The 18,741-nt window shown below is 38.2% G+C and overlaps 1 protein-coding gene across 1 annotated transcript in view; it reads left to right on the top strand.

Moving 5' to 3' along the window:
- The window catches only part of VAMP7 (vesicle associated membrane protein 7), a 65,733-nt gene that overhangs the window by 35,650 nt on the left and 11,342 nt on the right, over nt 1-18,741 (top strand). Inside the window, exon 6 of the mRNA XM_060086851.1 lies at nt 18,124-18,191. Coding sequence (XP_059942834.1) covers nt 18,124-18,191 — 68 coding nt within the window. The remainder of the gene's footprint in view (nt 1-18,123; nt 18,192-18,741) is intronic.

The raw sequence follows: 18,741 nt of genomic DNA, 5'->3' as shown, positions 1-18,741 counted from the left end.
TAGCTTATCTCACTAAGCATGGTGCCCTCAAGATCCATCCCCATTGTTGCAAATGGCAGGATTTTCATTTTTCTCATGGCTCAATAATATTCCATTATATATATACACCACATCTTCTTTATCCATTCATCCATTGACAGACACTTAGCTTGTTTCCGTATCTTGGCTGTTGTGAAATAATGCTGCGATAAACATGGGAGTACAGATATCCTTTCAATATCCTGCTTTCATTTCCTTCAGATAGAAACCCAGAAATGGAATTGCTAGATATATATGGTAGTTGTATTTTTAATTTTTTTAAGGAAACTCCATACTGTTTTTCATAGTGATTGAACCAATTTACATTCCCACCAGCAGTGCATAAGGGTTCCCTTTTCTCCATATGCTCACCAACACTTATCTCTTTCTTCTTGATGATAGCCATTCTAACTGGTATGAGGTTGATATTTCATTGTGGTTTTTATTTGCATGTTCCTGATGACTTGTGATGTTGAGCATCTTTTAATGTACCTATTGGCCATTTGTATATCTTCTTTGGAAAAATTCTATTCAGTTCCTCTGCCCATTTTTTAATCCAATTGTTTGTTTTTTTGTTATTGAGTTGTATTAATTCTTTATATATTTTGGATGATAACTTCTTATCCAATATATGGTTTGTAAATATTTTCTCCCTTTCTATAAGTTGCCTTTTCATTTTGTTGATTGTTTCTTTTCATGTCCAGAAACTCTGTAGTTTGATGTAGTCCAACTTGTTGATTTTGCTTTTGTTGCTTGTGCTTTTGGTATGCTAAATATCATTGCAAAGACCAGTGTCAAGAAATTTCTTCCCTATATTTTCTTCTAGGTGTTTTATTGGTTTCAGGTCTTACATTTAAGTCTTTAATCCATTTCAAGTTAATTTTTTGAGTGATATATATAGGGGTCCAATTTCAATTTTCTGCATGTGGCTCTCCATGTGGTTTTCCCAACACCATTTGCTGAAGAGACCATCCTTTCCCCATTGAGTGTTCTTGACCCCCTTGTCAAATCGTAGTTGACTCTATATGTGGGGGTTTACTTCTGGTCTTTCTATTTTGTTCCAATAGTCCATGTATCTATTTTTGCCAGCAATACTGTTTTAATTACTATAGCTTTATAGTGTAGTTTGAAATCAGGAAGTGTAATGCCTCTGGCCTTGTTCTTCTTTCTCAGGATTACTATGGCTATTTGGAATCTTTTGTGGTTTCATATACATTTTAGGATTGTTTTTTCTATTTCCATCAAAAATGCCATTGGAATTTTGATAGAGATCACATTGAATCTGTAGATGAATTTGGGTACTATGAATATTTTAACAATATTAATTTTTCTGATCCATGAACATGGGATATATTTCCATTTGTTTGTATATTCTTTAATTTCTTTCATCAAAGTCTTGTAGTTTTTATCACACAGATCTTCACTTCCTTGGTTAAGTTTATTCCTAAATATTTTATTATTTTTTATGGTATTGTGATTGGGATAGTTTTATTACTTTTGTTGATATTTTGTTATTATATAGAAACAACTGATTTCTGTATGTTGGTTTTATATCCTGCAACTTGATTGAACTCATTGACTAGTTTTAACAGTTTTTTTTGGTTGAATCTTTAATATTTTCTATGTATAATATCATATCATCTTAAATAATGGCAAGTTTACTTCTTCCTTTCCAATTTGGATGCCTTTTATTTCTTTGTCTTGCTTGATTTCTCTAGCTAGGATTTCTAGTATTTTATGAATAATAGTGATGAGAGTGGGCACCCTTGTCTTGTTCCTGATCTTAGAGGAAAAGCTTTCAATCTTTCATCATTGCGTATGATGTTAAGCTATGGGTCTGACATAATGGCCTTTATTATGTTGAAGTAAACTCCTTCAATATTGAGTTTGTTGAGAGTTTTTGTCATGAAATTATGCTGAATTTTGTCAATTGTCTTTTCCCCATTTATTGAGATGATCATAAATATTTATCTTTCATTCTATTAATGTGGTATATCACATGTATTGATTTGTGTATATCAAACTATCCTTGCATCCCAGGGATAAATCCCACCTAGTTGGTGTATGATTGTTTTGATGTGTTGTTGAATTCAATTTGCTAATATTTTGAGAATTTTTGCACCTATATTCATCAGGAATATTGCTCTAGTTTTGTTTTCTCATAGTGTCCTTATCTGGCTTTGGTATCAGGGTAATGCTGGCTTTGTAAAATGCGTTTGGAAGTATTTCCTCCTCTTCCATTTTTTTCAAAAAGTTTGAGATGAATTGGCATTAACTTTCCTTTAAATGTTTGGTAGAATTCACCAGTGAAGCCCTTTGGTACTGGGCTTTTCTCTGTTGGGAGGCTTTTGATTACTGATTCAATCTCTTTGTTCATTATTAGAATCTTCAGAGTTTCTGTTACTTTCTGATTTAGTCTTGGTAGGTTATATGTTTCTAGGAATATATTCATTTCTTCTAGGTTATCCAGTTTGTTGGCATATAACTTTTCATAGTAGTCTCTTATGGTCCTTTGTATTTCTGAGCTATCAGTTGTGATATCTTCTCTTTCATTTCTGATTTTATTTATTTGAGTCCTCTTTTTTTCTTAGTCTAGCCAAAGCTTTGTCAATTTTGTTTATCTTTTCAGAAAACCAGCTCTTAGTTTTGCTGATATTTTCTATTGTTTTTCTGGTCTCTATTTCAGTTATTTCCACCATGATTTTTGTTATTTCCTTTCTTCTGCTAACTTTGGGCTTACTTTGTTTTTTTTCTAGTTCCTTGAAATGTAAAGTTAGGTTGTTTATTTGAGATCTTTCTATTTTCTTAATATATGCATTTATCACTATAAATTTCCCTTTGAGACTGCTTTTGCAGCATCCTCTAGGTTTTAGTGTGTTGTCTTTCCATTTTCACTTGTTTCAAGATATTTTTTATTTCTATTTTGATTTATTCTTTGACCCATTGGTTGTTCAGGAGTGTGTTATTTAATTTCCACATATTTGTAGATTTTCTAGCTTTCCTTTTATTGTTGATATCTAGTTTCATACCATTGTGGACAAAAAAAGATAGTATGATTTCAATCTTCTTGAGTTAGTTAAGACTTGTTTTGTGTCCTATCAGATGATCTGTCCTGGAGAATGTTCTGTGTGCACTTGAGAAGACTGTATTCTGCTGCTGTTGGATGAATTGTTTTGTACATGTCAGGTTCACTTGGTCTAATGTGTGTTTTGAGTCCAGTGTTTCTTTTTTGATTTTCTGTCTGGATGATCTATCCATTGCTGAAAGTGGAGTATTGAAGTCCCCTAATATTGTATTGTCTATTTCTTCCTTCAGATCTTTTAGTATTTGCCTAAGATAATTAGGTGCTCTGATATCGTGTGAGCATATCATTGATTGTTATATCTTCTTAATGAATTGACAACTTTATTATTTTATAATGACCTTATGTGTCTCTTGTTACCATTTTTGGTATACAGTCTTATTTTGTGTGATATAAGTATAGTTATACCCACTTTCTTTTGGTTTCTACTTGCATGGAATATCTTTTTCTATCCCTTCACTTTGAGCCTGTGTGTGGACTTAAATCTGGAGTGAGTCTCTTGTAGGCAGCATATAGTTGAGTCTTGTTTTTTTATCTGTCCAACCACTCTGTGCCTTTTGATTGGTAAATTCAATCCATTTACAGTTTGAGTAATTATTGATATGAAAGTACTTACTAATTACATTTCATTCATTGCTTTCTGCCTGTTTTATGGTTTCATTGTTCCTATTTCCCTCTACTTCTGCTTACCTTTTTAAATTGGTGATTTTCCGTGGTTGTGTCCTCTATTTCCCCTTTCTTTGTCTTTTGTGAATCTAATATAGATTTTTGTTTTGTGGTTTCCATTGGGCTTACATAAAGGCTCTTATAGATAAAATAGTCCATTTTAAGCTGATAGCAACTTAACTTTGCATACAAACCTCCACCCATTTACTATCCCTATTTTATCTTTTTGACATCACACTTTACCTCTTTTTATATTGTGCATTCATTAACAAATTATAGTAGCTGTAATTATTTTTTAATTAGTTTTTATTGGAGTATAGTTGCTTTTCAATGTTGTATTAGTTTCTACTGTACAGCAAAATGAATCAGTTATACATACACATATATTGCCTCTTTTTTTGGGTTTCCTTCCCATTTAGGTCACCAGAGTGCATTAAGTAGAGTTCCCTGTGCTATACAGTATGTTCTCATTTGTTGTCTATTTTATACATAGTATCAATAATGTATATGTGTCAATTTCAATTTCCTCACCCCCACCCCACTTTCCCCCTTGGTATCCATACATTTGTTCTCTATGTCTGTGTCTCTATTTCTGCTTTACAAATAAGATCATCAATACCATTTTTCTAGATTCCACATACGTGTGTTAATATACGATATTTGTTTTTCTCTTTCTGACTTACTCACTCTGTATGACATTCTCTAGGTCCATCCACGTCTCTGCAAATGACCCAGTTCCATTCCTTTTAATGGCTGAGTAATATTCCATTGTATATATGTACCACAACTTCTTTATCTGTCAGTGGACATTTAGGTTGTTTCCATGTGCTGGCTATTGTAAATAGTGCTGCAATGAACACTGGGGTGCATGTCTTTTTTTGAATTATGGTTTTCTCAGGGTATATGCCCAGTAGTGGGATTTCTGGGTCATATGGTAGTTCTATTTTTAGTTTTCTAAGGAACCTCCATACTGTTTTCCATAGTGGCTGTATCAATTTACATTCCCACCAACAGTGCATGAGGGTTCCCTTTTCTCCACACCCCCTCCAGCATTTATTGTTTGTAGACTTTTTGACGATGGCCATTCTAACCGGTGTGAGGTGATACCTCATTGTAGTTTTGATTTGCATTTCTCTAATGATTAGTGATGTTGATCATCCTTTCATGTGCCTCTTGGCCATCTGTATGTCTTCTGTGGAGAAATATCTATTTAGGTCATCCACCCATTTTTTGGTTGGGTTGTTTGTTTTTTTGATATTGAGCTGCATGAGCTGCTTATATAATTTGGAGATTAATCATTTGTCAGTTGCTTTGTTTGCAAATATTTCCTCCCATTCTGAGGGCTGGATTTTCGTCTTGTTTATGGTTTCCTTTGCTGTGCAAAAGCTTTTAAGTTTCATTAGGCCCCATTTGTTTATTTTTGTTTTTATTCTCATTACTCTAGGAGGTGGATCAAAAAGGATCTTGCTGTGATTCATGTCAAAGAGTGTTCTGCCTGTGTTTTCCTCGTAGAGTTTTATAGTGTCTGGCCTTACACTTAGATCTTAAATCCATTTTGAATTTATTTTTGCGTATGGTGTTAGGGCGTGTTCTAATTTCATTCTTTTACTCACAGCTATCCAGTTTTCCCAGCACCACTTATTGAAGAGGCTGTCTTTTCTCCATTGTATATTTTTGCCTCTTTGTCATAGATTAGGTGACCATAGGTATGTCAGTTTATCTCTGGGCTTTCTATCCTGTTCCACTGATCTATATTTCTATTTTTGTGCCATTGCCATACTGTCTTGATTATGGTAGCTTTGTAGTATAGTCTGAAGTCAGGGAGCCTGATTTCTCCAGCTCCGTTTTTCTTTCTCAAGATTGCTTTGGTTATTTGGGGTCTTTTGTGTTTCCATACAAATGGTGAACTTTTTTGTTCTAGTTCTGTGAAAAATGCCATTGGTAATTTGATAGGGATTACATTGACTCTGTAGATTGCTTTGCATAGTATAGTCATTTTCAAAATATTGATTCTTCCAATCTAAGAACACAGTATATCTCTCCATTTGTTTTTGTTGTCTTTGATTTCTTTCATCAATATCTTATAGTTTTCTGCATACAGGTCTTTTGCCTCCTTGTGTAGGTTTATCCTAGGTATTTTATTCTTTTTGTTGCAGTGGTAAATGGGATCATTTCCTTGATTTCTCCTTCTGATCTTTTGTTGTTAGTGTATAGGAATGCAAGAGATTTCTGAGTATAAATTTTGTATCCTGCTACTTTACCAAATTCATAGATTAGCTCTAGTGGTTTTCTGGTGGCATCTTTAAGATTTTCTATGTACAGTATCATGTCATCTGCAAACAGTGACAGTTTTACTTCTTTTCCCATTTGTATTCCCATTTGCATTTCTTTTGCTTCTCTGATCGCCGTGGCTAGGACTTCCAAAACTATGCTGAATAATAGTGGCAAGAGTGGACATCCTAGTCTTGTTCCTGATCTTAGAGGAAATGCTTTCAGTTTTTCGCCATCGAGAATGATGTTTGCTGTGGGTTTGTCATATATGGCCTTTGTTATATTGAGGTAGGTTCTCCCTGTGCCCACTTTCTGGAGAGTTTTTATCGTAAATGTGTGTTGAATTTTGTCAAAAGCTTTTTCTGCATCTATTGAGATGCTCATATGGTTTTTATTCTTCAATTAGTTAATATGGTGTATCACGTTGATTTTTGTATGTTGAAGAATCCTTGCATCCTGGTATAAATCCCAGTTGGTCATGGTGTATGATCCTTTTAATGTGTTGTTGGATTCTGTTTGCTAGTATTTTGTTCAGGATTTTTGAGTCTGTGTTCATCAGTGATATTGGCCTGTAAGTTTCTTTTTTTGTGGTATCTTTGTCTGGTTTTGGTGTCAGGGTAATGGTGGCCTTGTAGAGTGAATTTGGGAGTGTTCCAGCCTCTGCAGTGTTTTGCAAGAGTTTGAAAAGTATAGGTGTTAGCTCTTCTCTAAATGTTGATAGAATTCGCCTGTCGAGCCATCTGGTCCTGGACTTCTGTTTGTTGGACGATTTTTAATCACAGCTTCAATTTCATTATTTGTGATTTGTCTGGTCATATTTTTTATTTCTTCTTGGTTCAGTCTTGGATGGTTGTACTTTTCTAAGAATTTGTCCATTTCTTCCAGGTTGTCCATTTTATTGGCATAGAGTTGCTTGTAGTAGTCTCTTATGATCCTCTGTATTTCTGTGGTGTCAATTGTATCTTCTCATTTTTCATTTCTTTTTTTTTTTTTGTGGTACGCGGGCCTCTCACTGTTGTGGCCTCTCCCGTTGCAGAGCACAGGCTCTGGACGCGCAGGCCCAGCAGCCATGGCTCATGGGCCTAGCCGCTCCATGGCCTGTGGGATCTTCCCGTACTGGGGCACGAACCCACGTCCCCTGCATTGGCAGGTGGACTCCCAACCACTGCGCCACCAGAGAAGCCCCTCTAATTTTATTGTTTTGGATCCTCTCCCTTTTTTACTTGATGAGTCTGGCTAAAGGTTTATCATTTTTGTTTATCTTCTCAAAGAACCAGCTTTTAGTTTCATTGATCTTTGCTATTGTTTTCTTCATTTCTATGTCATTTATTTCTGCTCTGATCTTTATGATTTATTTCCTTCTACTAACTTTGGGTTTTGTTTGTTTTTTCTCTAGTTGCTTTAGGTGTAAGTTTAGCTTGTTTATTTGAGATTTTTCTTGTTTCTTGAGGTAGGATTGTATTGCTGTAAACTTCCTTCTTAGAACTGCTTTTGCTGCATCCCATAAGTTTTGGGTCATTGTATTTTCGTTGTCATTTGTCTCTAGGTATTTTTTGATTTCCTCTTTGATTTCTTCAGTGATCTCTTGGTTATTTAGTAACATATTGTTTAGCCTCCATGTGTTTGTATTTTTTACAGTTTTTTTTCCCCTGTGATTGATTTCTTATAGCATTGTGGTCAGAAATGATGCTTGATATGATTTCAATTTTCTTAAATTTACTGAGACTTGATGGTGACCCAAGATGTGATCTATCCTGGAGAAAATGTTCCATGAGCACTTGAGAAGAAAGTGTATTCTGCCACTTTTGGGTAGAATGTCCTGTAAATATCAATTAAGTCTATGTGGTCTATTGTATCATTTAAAGCTTGTGTTTCCTTATTTATTTTCTGTCTGCATAATCTGTCCATTGGTGTAAGTGGGGTGTTAAAGTCCTCCACTATTATTGTGTTACTGTCAGTTTCCCCTTTTATGGCTGTTAACATTTGCCTTATGTGCTGAGATGCGTCTATGTTGGGTGTATAAATATTTACAATTGTTATATTTTCCTGGATCGATCCCTTGATCATTATGTAGTGTCCTTCCTTATCTCTTATAATAGTCTTTATTTTAAAGTCTATCTTTTCTGATATAAGTATTGCTACTCCAGCTTTCTTTTGATTCCCATTTGTATGGGATATCTTTTTCCATCCCCTCACTTTCCGTGTGTATGTGTTTCTATGTCTGAAGTGGGTCTCTTGTAGACAGCATATATACGGGTCTTGTTTTTGAATACATTCATCTAGTATATGTCTTTTGGTTGGAGCATTTAATCCATTTGCACTTAAGGTAATTATAGATATGTATGTTCCTATTACCATCTTCTTTATTGTTTTGGGTTTGTTCTTGTGGGTCTTTTCCTTCTCTTGTGTTTCCCACCTAGAGAAGTTCCTTTAGCATTTGCTGTAAAGCTGGTTTGGTGGTGCTGAATTCTCTTAGCTTTTGCTTGTCTGTAAGGCTTTTGATTTCTCCATTGAATCTGAATGTGATCCTCACTGAGTAGAGTAATCTTGGTTGTATGTTTTTCCCTTTCATCACTTGAGATATGTCCTGCCACTCCCTTCTAGCCTGCAGAGTTTCTGCTAAAAAATAAGCTGATAAGCTTATGGGGATTCCCTTCTTGGTTATTTGTTGATTTTCCCTTGCTGCGTTTAATAGTTTTTCTTTGCATTTAATTTATGTTAGTTTGATTAATATGTGTCTCGGTGTTTTTCTCCTTGGGTTTATCCTGTATGGGACTCTCTGCACTTCCTGGACTTGATTGACTATTTCCTTTCCCACATTAGGGAAGTTTTCAACTACAATCTCTTCAAATATTTTCTCAGTACCTTTCCCTTTCTCTTTTTTTTGGACCCCTGTAATTCAAATGTTGGTGTGTTTAATGTTTTTCCAGAGGTCTCTTAGGGTGTCTTAATTTCTTTTCATTCTTTTTTCCTTATTCTTCTCCATGGCAGTTATTTCTACCATTCTATCTTCCAGCTCACTTCTCCATTCTTCTGCCTCAGTTATTTTGCTGTTAATTCCTTCTAGTATATTTTTCATTTCAGTTATTGTGTTGTTCATCACTGATTGTTTCTTCTTTAGTTCTTCTAGGTGCTTGTTAAATATTTCTTGTATCTTCTCTATCCTTGCCTCCATTCTGTTTTCAAGATCTTGGATCATCTTTACTGTCATTACTCTGAATTATTTTTCAGCTAGATTTCCTCTCTCCTTTTCATTTATTTGGTCTTGTGGGTTTTTACCTTGCTCCTTCGTCTGCAACATATTTCTTTGTCGTCTTATTTTGTCTGACCTACTGTGTTTATGGTCTCCTTTCCACAGGCTGCAGGGTCGTAATTCCTCTTACTTCTGTTGTCTGCCCCCTAGTGAGTGAAGTTGGTCCAGGGGCTTGTGTATGCTTCCTGGTGGAAGAGACTGGTGCCTGTCCTCTGGTGGCTGGAACTGTGTCTTTTCCCTCTTAGGGCAGGGCCGCATCAGGTGGTGTGTTTTGGGGTTTCTGTGAGCTTAGTACAACTTTAGGCAGTCTGTCTGCTGATGGGTGGGGCTGTGTTCCTGTCTTGTTGGTTGTTTGGTGTGAGGTGTCCAGCACTGGAGCCTGCAGGCAGTTGTGTCGGGCTGGGTCCTGGTGTTGATGTGGATACCTCCAGGAGAACGTGCACCTATTAATATTCCCTGGGCCCGGGGATTCTCTGGCAGTCCAGTGTCCTGGAGTTGACGCTCCCACCCCGGAGGCCCAGGTCCGACCCCTGGCCAGGGATCCAAGAGCCTACAAGCTTCACAGAGCGGCCAGAGAAAAAAGGAAAAATAGAAAAGAAAACAAACAGACAAAATCCAAGACAAATAGCAAAAACAACAGCAAAGAGACAGCAGCAGCAACAACACAACAAACACACACGCAGGAAAAAGAAAAAATAAAAACAAAACAAGAGCACAAACAAACAAAGGAATTCAAAGATGAGAATAGTCCATAAGGACTAAACTAACAAAAACAAAAAAATGAAAAATAAAACTAAAACAGAAAGCAAACAGCAAAAAAAGTGAAGAAAACAAAATAGAGACATAAAAACAATAAAAAAATAAAAGGGAAAGAACAAAAAACAGAATAAACTCACAAAACAACAAAAAAGTAAAGTAAAAATTTAAAAATATATATGTTAAAAAATTCTTTTTAAATAAAAATAAAGAATAGAAAGGTAAAAAATAATAAAAGCAACAGCACCAACATCTGAACAAAATGAAACAAACAAAAAAGAATAATAGTAATAAGAATATTTTCTTGGGGCCTCCTCTGTCAGTGTCCTTGCCCCCACAGTGAGCCAGAGCCAATCCTTGTCTCCTCAGGAGGCCTTCCAATACCTCTAGTTAGGCCTCGGGACCTGCTGTGGGTACTGTGGGGCCAGCTCAGACTCTGACCTGGCCAGACTCCTTGCCCCCAGTGTCCACTGCTGCAAAGGCTAGACTGGTCTCAGTTGTGGAACACTCGTTGTCTACTCAGGTATTTCACAGACGCAGGATTTAGCAAGCCAACCTCAGGGATGTAATCCGCGGCTTGCGCAGCTGCACAGAAAGATTTCCATTCCTCTTCCTTAGTCACTGCCCCTGGGCCTCAGCTTTGGTTTTGACCCCACCTCTGCGTGTGCACCACCCTCAGGCATCTGTTCCTTGCCCAGGTGAGAGGGAGCGAAAGCAGTGGCTGCTTGCGGCACACTTACTCAGGCCAGGGAGGGGTACAGCAGCCACAGTTGGGCTGTGTGCAAATTGCCTGCAGTGGCAGAACCAGCAGGCAGTTGCAGCAGACTGGCACACTCGCTCTGGTGAGAGTCCCTCCCAGTGCCCGCGTAGGCAGGAGCTGGAATGTGGGGGCAGTGGTGGTCCTGCCCCCCACATGTCTCTCAACAATGGCACCTTGCTTCCCAGGCAGGACCACACTTCCTCTAGGGGCATTCCCAGCCGCGCATCCCCTCACTCCTGTCCCCTCTGCTATATCTACACAGCCAACAGCACTCCTCTCCCCAGACCCATTCTCCCAACCCCACACTTTAGTTCTCAGCCCCGCCAGCATCGACAGACTTTTGTACCAGGCAGGGGTGCCCAGAGCTGATTCCCAAGGAGGCTTTGGGGTGTGCAGCACTCAGTCCCCCAGAGCCCACGGGCAGAGACCCCAGCTCGAGGGGCAAGTGGGCCTGCTCAGATGGGAGCCCCTCTCAGTGCCTGCAGAGGCCGAAGAAGCCGGTGGGTGGGGAAAGGGCTTGTAATGGCGGCTCCATCCCTCACGTACCACTGAACAATGACACCTTGCTTCTATGGTATCCTGGGCTTTTTCCACAGACTTTCCTGGTTGTGGAGCTCCTTACTCCTGTCCCTTCAGGCTGTCTTCTCACAGCCAACAGCTATCCCCTCCCTGGGTCCACACTCCAAACCCCACTTTCCAGCACCCAGCCCCCCTCCGTAACAGGCAACTCATGACTCAGGCCAGAATGTGCAGAGCTGTGGTGTAGACCATGCATGCAGTATTTGTCCTGCCTTCCACAGAGTGTCCACTGCATTCTCCTTTGATCCCCCAAAGGTCCGTTTCTGTCCCAGCTGATATCCCCACTGTGAGGGAGTTTTTCTGAGTGTGGGGACCTCCCCTCACCTTCAGCTTCCCGCCAGATTGCTGGTCCCTGTTTTGATTCCTCTTTTCTTTTTCTCTTCTTTCTTTCATCCTACCTCATTGTGAGGGGATTTTTCTTGTCCTTTTAGGTTGTCTGAAGTCCTCTGCTAATGTTCAGCAAGTGCTCTATGAGAATTGTTCCATTTGTAGATGTATTCTTGATGTACTTGTGAGGAGTGACAAATTCCATGTCCTCCTATTCCACCATCTTGACTCCTCTCCAGTAGCTGTAGTTATTTTTAATACTCTTTTGCTTTAACCTTTATACTGTAGTTGTGTTTAACACACCATCCTATTACAGAATTAGAGTGTTCTAAATCTGTATACTTACCTTTACCAGTGTATTATATACCTTCATATGTTTTCATTTCACTAATTAGAGTCTTTTCCATTCAGCATTTCTTGCATTGCAGGTCTGGTGGTGATGAAATCCCTCAGCTTATGTTTGTCCGGGAACATCTTTATTTCTCCTTCATATCTGAAGGATAACTTTTCCATGTAGAGTATTCTTGGCTGACAGTTTTTTTCTTTCAACATTTTGAATATGTCATTCCACTCTCTCCTGGCACGTAGGGTTTCTGCTGAGAAAACTGCTGATAACCTAATGGGGGTTCTTTTGTAGATCACAGTCTTTTTCCTCTGGCTGCTTTTAGGAATTTCTCTTTGATTTTTGACAGTTTCATTGTAATTTATCTTAAGAAGGTCTTTTTGCATTGAGATAATAGGGTGATTAGCATCATGAATTTGGATGTCCCAGTCTTTCTTTGAGTTTGGGAAGTTCTCAGCTATTATATCTTTAATAACTTTTCTGCCTTTTATCCCTCTCTTTTCCTTCTGGAACCCCAGTTATTATAATATTTGTATGTTTGATGGAGTTCGGAGTTCTATAGATCACATAGGCTTTCTAAATCACTCTTTTTCATTATTTTTTCTTTGTTATCCTCTGATTTCAAATTTCCTATACTTTAGCTCATTTAATCTATCTTCCACTCAGTCTACTCTGAGATAGATGCTCTCTATTGCATTTTTCATTTTACTCATTGAATTCTTCAGCTCCAGAATTTCTGTCTGGTTGTTTTTCATGATTTCTATCTCTTTATTAAATTTCAGATTTTGTTCATGTACTGTTTTCCTGATTTCGTTGAATTGTCTTTCTGTGTTCTCTTGCTGCTCTTTTGGTTTCCTCAAAACTGCTATTTTGGGCTTCCCTGGTAGCGCAGTGGTTGAGAATCTGCCTGCTAATGCAGGGGACATGGGTTCGAGCCCTGGTCTGGGAAGATCCCACATGCCACAGAGCAACTAGGCCCGTGAGCCACAACTATTGAGCCTGTGCGTCTGGTGCTTGTGCTCCGCAACAAGAGAGGCCGTGACAGTGAGAGGCCCGTGCACCACGACGAAGAGTGGCCCCCGCTCACTGCAACTAGAGAAAGCCCACGCACAGAAACGAAGACCCAACACAGCTATAAATAAATAAATAAATAAATAAATAAATAAATAAATAAATAAATAAATAAATAAATGAAATTTTTTTAGAAACTGCTATTTTGAATTCTTTATCAGCTAGATCCTAAAATTTCGTGTCTTTGATTTTGGTTATTGGTGAATGATTATTACCTTTTGGTGATATCATGTTTCCTTGATTCTTCATGTTCATTGGAGTTTTGTGTCACTGCTTTCACGTATGAAGTAGCAGACACCTCCTCAAAACTTTGCTAATTGCCTTCAGGTGGGAAATATTGTTCATACATCCTGTTATATCTGGGGTTTTCTCTGACCTTGTGTGGATATACCTGCTCCATGCTTCTTGCTCCCTCTTGTGGCATAATTATTAAGCTTTTATGTCTTGTCTGGTCTTACAGCTCACCAGGATGTCTGCTAGAACCTCTCTTTTGTTTTTCAGAATGTAGCACTACAGTTCAAGTTTTTGGTTTGTCCCTTTCACATAGACCCTGGTCAGATATTTTGAGAGCACTTTTTTATTGGAGCTTGCTCTTGCCACTGAACTCAGGAGCACATATAAGGAGCTGGCCGGAGAGTGGGAGGAGGTGTGAGTCTTGCACTCTGGGCATTGGGGGTGACTGTGGGACTGGTGAGGGGATCATTGGTTGAGGGTTTCCCAGAAGCTCACAGATGGACTTTCCACTGAAGTCCTGAACACAGTCATCAGGAACTATATCCCTTTAATATTGATATTCTTACCTGCTTCTTTACTAATTTCTTCCCTTCCCCCAGTCATGGAGGTCCCAGTCTCAAATTTGTTTTGTTTTGTTTTGCTCCAGTAGCATGCTAGAATCTCCCCTCAGCAAGGCTGGAGTTCTACAAATTCTCTTTTGTCCTTGTGTGCCTGCTCAAGTCAGTACTCTTCAGGTTTTCCCCAACCCAACCATGGCCAAGAGGGATTGGGGCAGGTTCACTGGTCCTGCTGATTCCACAGCTCATACAATGGTCTTTCTGCCTATTACTGATGCACAGGTGGATGAGACTCCTCCCAGGTCCCTTGGCATACCTGGATCCCAGAACTCTAACAGAGGGACTTTTGTTCGTGGATGGATGTCTAACTAGTTGTTTAAAAGGGGGGACAAAAAGGAATATCTTATGCCACTATGATGCTGACATCACTTGTCCTTGTTATATTCAGAGTTGAGCTCAGTCTCTCTCCCCTATTCCAATAATCTTGACCCCTATTGCAATAGTCTTGAATAAAGTCTTTCTTACCATTTTTGACAAGTGCCAGAATAATTTCTTTTTAATAGTATCTCTCTTCCAACATCTTTCTTGCCTTGTTCCCATTTTTTTATGCTATTGTAAATTGAATTTTTCTCTTTTTTTCTTGGATTTTTCATTGCTCATGTATAGAAATACAGTTGTTTTTTGTATTTTGATCGTGTACAATCTTGTTGAACTCATTTAATAGTTCCTTATGATTTTATGTATATAGGATCATACCATCTGAAAGTAGAGTTTTAATTCTTCCTTTCCAATCTGGATAACTTTCATTTCGTTCTCCTGCCTAATTGCCCTGGCTAGAACCTCTGGTACAGTGTTGAATGAAAGTAGCAAGAGTGGACATCCTTGTCTTATTCCTGATCTTAGAAAGACTTTCACAGTTATGTATGATGTTAGCTGTGGTTCTTTCATAGGTGCCATTTGTCAGGTTCAGGAAGTTCCCTTATGTTTCTTGCTTGTTGAGTTATCATGTAAAGGTGTTGGTTTTTGTCAAGTCCTTTTTTGTATCTAATGAAATGATCATACTGTTTTTTGTCCTTTATTTTATTAAAACATTACAATAGTTGATTTTTGAATACTAAATCAACCTTTCATTTCTGAAACAAATGCCACTTCATCATGGTGTATAATCCTTTTTATATATTGCTGGATTCATTTTGCCAGTACTTTACTGAGGACTTCTTATGTCTTTATTCATAAGAGATATTGATCTATTATTTTCTTGTGATATCTTTATCTGGTTTTGATACCAGAGTAATACTGACCTTATAGGATGAGTTGCAAGTGTTCCCTCCTCTTCTGTTTTTAAAAGAATTTGTGAAAAATTGGTATTAATTCTTCTTGAAATGTTTGGTAGAATTCACCCTTGAAGCCATCTGTGCTTGTGCTTTTCTTTCTGCAAAGTTTAAAAATTACTGATTCAATCTCTTTATTTGTTGTAGCTCTATTCAGATATTCTGTTTCTTCTTGAGTCTGTTTTGGTGGTTTGTGTCTTTCTAGGAATGTATCCATTTCATTTATCTAATATGCTGACATACTCTTGTTCATAGTATTCTCTTAGGATCCCTTTCATTTCTATGAATTTGATAGTTATTATTTTAGTAATTTGAGTATTCTCTCTTTTTTTGGTCTGTTTATGCAAATATTTGTCAATTTTGTTGATCTTTTCAAACCTACTTTTGGTTTCATTGATTTTCTCTATTTTTCTTTTATGCTCTATATATTTTTTCTGCTCTAATGTTTATTATCTACTTCCCTCTGTTAGCTTTGGATTTAGTTTGCTCTTCTTTTTCCAGTTCCTTAAGATAGAATGATAGGTTATTAATTAGGGATCTTTTGTCTTAGTCAACTTAGAGTACTATAAAAAATTACTATAGACTGGGTGGCTTAAACAAAAGAAATTGATTTTCTCACAGTTCTGGAGGCTGGAATTCTAAGGTCAGGGTGCCTGCATGGTTGGGCTCTGATGGGAACTCTCTTCCCAGCTTGCAGATGGTGCCTTATCACTGTGTCCTCACATGGCTGGAAGTAAGACAGGGAGCAAGCTCTCTGGTGTCTCTTCTTATAAGGCCACTAATCCCATCATAAGCCTTCATGGCCTCATCTAAATCTAATGATCTCCCAAAGACCCCATCTCCAAATACTATCACATTAGGGGTTAGGGCTTCAATATATGAATTTGTGGGGACTCAATTCAGTCTATAACATTTTTCTTCTCTGTAATGTAGGTGTTTGCTGCTATAAATTTCCTTCTATTCACTGCTTTTACTTCATCCCATAAGTTTTCCTTGTTATTGATTTCTAATTTCATTTCACTGTTGAGTGAAGCAGCTGAGCTCCCCCTCCCCCAAGTAAGTTTCTAATTTCTGCTCTTTTTCCTGTGTATGGATCACACTTCCCTGTTTCTTTTCATATCATAACTTTTTTTGAAAATTGGACATTTTCGATAATGTAGCAACTCTGGGTACTGATTCACAACCCCTAGGGTGTATTGTTTGCTGGTTTATTTGTTTAGTGACTTGGCTGCACTTTTACTTTGAAGTCTGTTTCTCCCACAGTGTGCAGTCTCTAATGTCACCTCTCAGAGGAAACAATCTTGGACATACACATAATCACCCTGGAATGACACAGCTCTCTTGTTTCTTTTCCTAATCTCCCTATTAAGCCTGCCTCTGTGGTACCTCACCCAGTTGTTAGCCTCCATTAATTGCAGACTAATTGTTCCATTTTTATTTTTCTGACAATTTCCCATACATAAAGTCCTCCAGTGATCTAATTAGATTTGCATTCCCTTGTGTTTGAGGCCAGTCTTAGGTATTTGTTCTGACCTCAGGAGGGTTCTTCTTAGCTGACTCTTCCCCCAGGTACTCTCTGTTAAACTTCTAGCTGTCACATGGTTTAGCTTGTTATTCTCATGAAGCTCCCAGCTTTACTGTAACTGCTTATCTCTCAAATTTCCATTGTTTTGACAGCACCCTTAGGCTTGAACTTCCCCATACTCTGTTCCAAATAAAGTCTATTTTCTAAGGAAAGCTCTCTGTTCTTAAGTCCTGCCTTTCCCCCTGGGAACAATCTATGAACCACTGTTCTGGAGCTATGGATAGGGACAGTGGACTCCTTCTCTTGGAGTGACACCCTTGCCCTACCAGTGGAGTGCTGGGTAACCCTGGTTTTCTTGGCTTGCCTCTCCCAGTGTGGAACCTCTACTCTATGAGTTACGTCAGGGCAGGGGCACTCAGAGCCCACTATTCTTGGCCTGCCACCTGCGGTAGAGCTTCTGCCCTGTGCATGGGGGCTAGGTAGATGGAGGAAGCCTCACACCTACCAGTCATGCCATGCTGGAATAGAGCTTCTGCCTTATGGACCTGGGTATGGGGTGAGGTAGGAGGATAAATGCTGATGAGTTGCCCCTCCTGGGGGCAAAGCATAGCCTTTGAATGGGACCTGAGGGGAAAGAGTGCTCCCAGGCTTTATTTGCCAGGAGTAGAGCTTCCATCTCACTGAACTGAAGCATGGAGTAGATCATGTCTCAAATGCCATAGACTCTCACTTTTCTTACTAAGAATTCATTGATTTTCTTGTGTAAGTGTTTCTTCATTTGCTGTATGCCCTTAGGACATTCACAGTTTTCAGAGACTTTAAATTGTTTTTGTTTGATTTTATAATTTTTACCAGTTATGGTGGTTTTATTGGAGAGAAGCTCTGTGGAGCTCCTCACACTGCAATTCTGGAAATGTCCAACTCTCATTTATTTTGTAGGTGCTTTTTTTGTTTTTAGTCTCAGATTATACCCTTAATTCAGGTGTTTGCAAACTACAGCCCTTGGATCAAATCTGGTCTCTTTTTCTAAATAAAGTTTCATTGGAACACAGTCATGCCCATTCATTTATGTATTGTTTATGTCTGACAGAGTTCAGTAATTGCAACTGAGACCATTTGGCCCACAAAGCCTAAAATATTTAGTGTCTGGCCCTTTACAAAAAAACTGACAACACCTACTTTAGTTGATAAGCTTTACTAAGGTCTTTCATTACTTAAAGATATAAGTGCTTCCATAGAAAATATGAGTTGTCAAGAATACCAACAATAATTAAAATCAGATTTGGCTTAAAGGCAAAATTAGTAGATTTGTAGTATAAACATATTTTTTTGTTTTTCCAACATTTTCAGATCTGGTAGCTCAGCGAGGCGAAAGATTGGAATTATTGATAGATAAAACAGAAAATCTCGTGGATTCGGTAAGTATGGGATATGGTAATGTTTTTCCAGGGTGTAAACTAGAGAAACTGTGGTTGATGGCTAATATAATAGGGAAATGTCTTAAATTCAATACTTCAGTGGGGTTTTTTTTTCCGTTCTAACCCCCATTATGTGACTACGTTGTGATCATGAGGATATCAATGAGGCATAGAAAAAAGCCACAACCCATTAATAGCCATTAAGGAAGCTTTCGTTTGGAAAACGTACTCAACATAAAGAAGCAATTTTTTAAAGCTTTGGATTGATGCCTACATAATTTAGCACCTTAGCTACATATACCAGTCTGTTCTCTGTATATTCGTAAAACACAAAAGTGCGGGACAGTTGTGACCCATTATGGATCCTAAAAATCAGACAGTTCAGCCACTTTCTTGCTTACCATGACAGCTTGAGCTTTTTTTGTATTAAGTAAGAGGCAGAGATTGATAGGGAAGGATGTGTCCCTGTAATCTACTTATGCTACAGTTACGTGTGTCTCCACATTTTCCATCTGGTTGGTGGATGAAAGTTTTCAGGAAAGATGATACA

Source organism: Mesoplodon densirostris, chromosome X (assembly GCF_025265405.1).
Source record: "Mesoplodon densirostris isolate mMesDen1 chromosome X, mMesDen1 primary haplotype, whole genome shotgun sequence".
NCBI lineage: Eukaryota > Metazoa > Chordata > Mammalia > Artiodactyla > Ziphiidae > Mesoplodon > Mesoplodon densirostris.
Note: the sequence above shows the minus strand (reverse complement) of the source record. Positions and strands in the feature narration are given on the sequence as shown.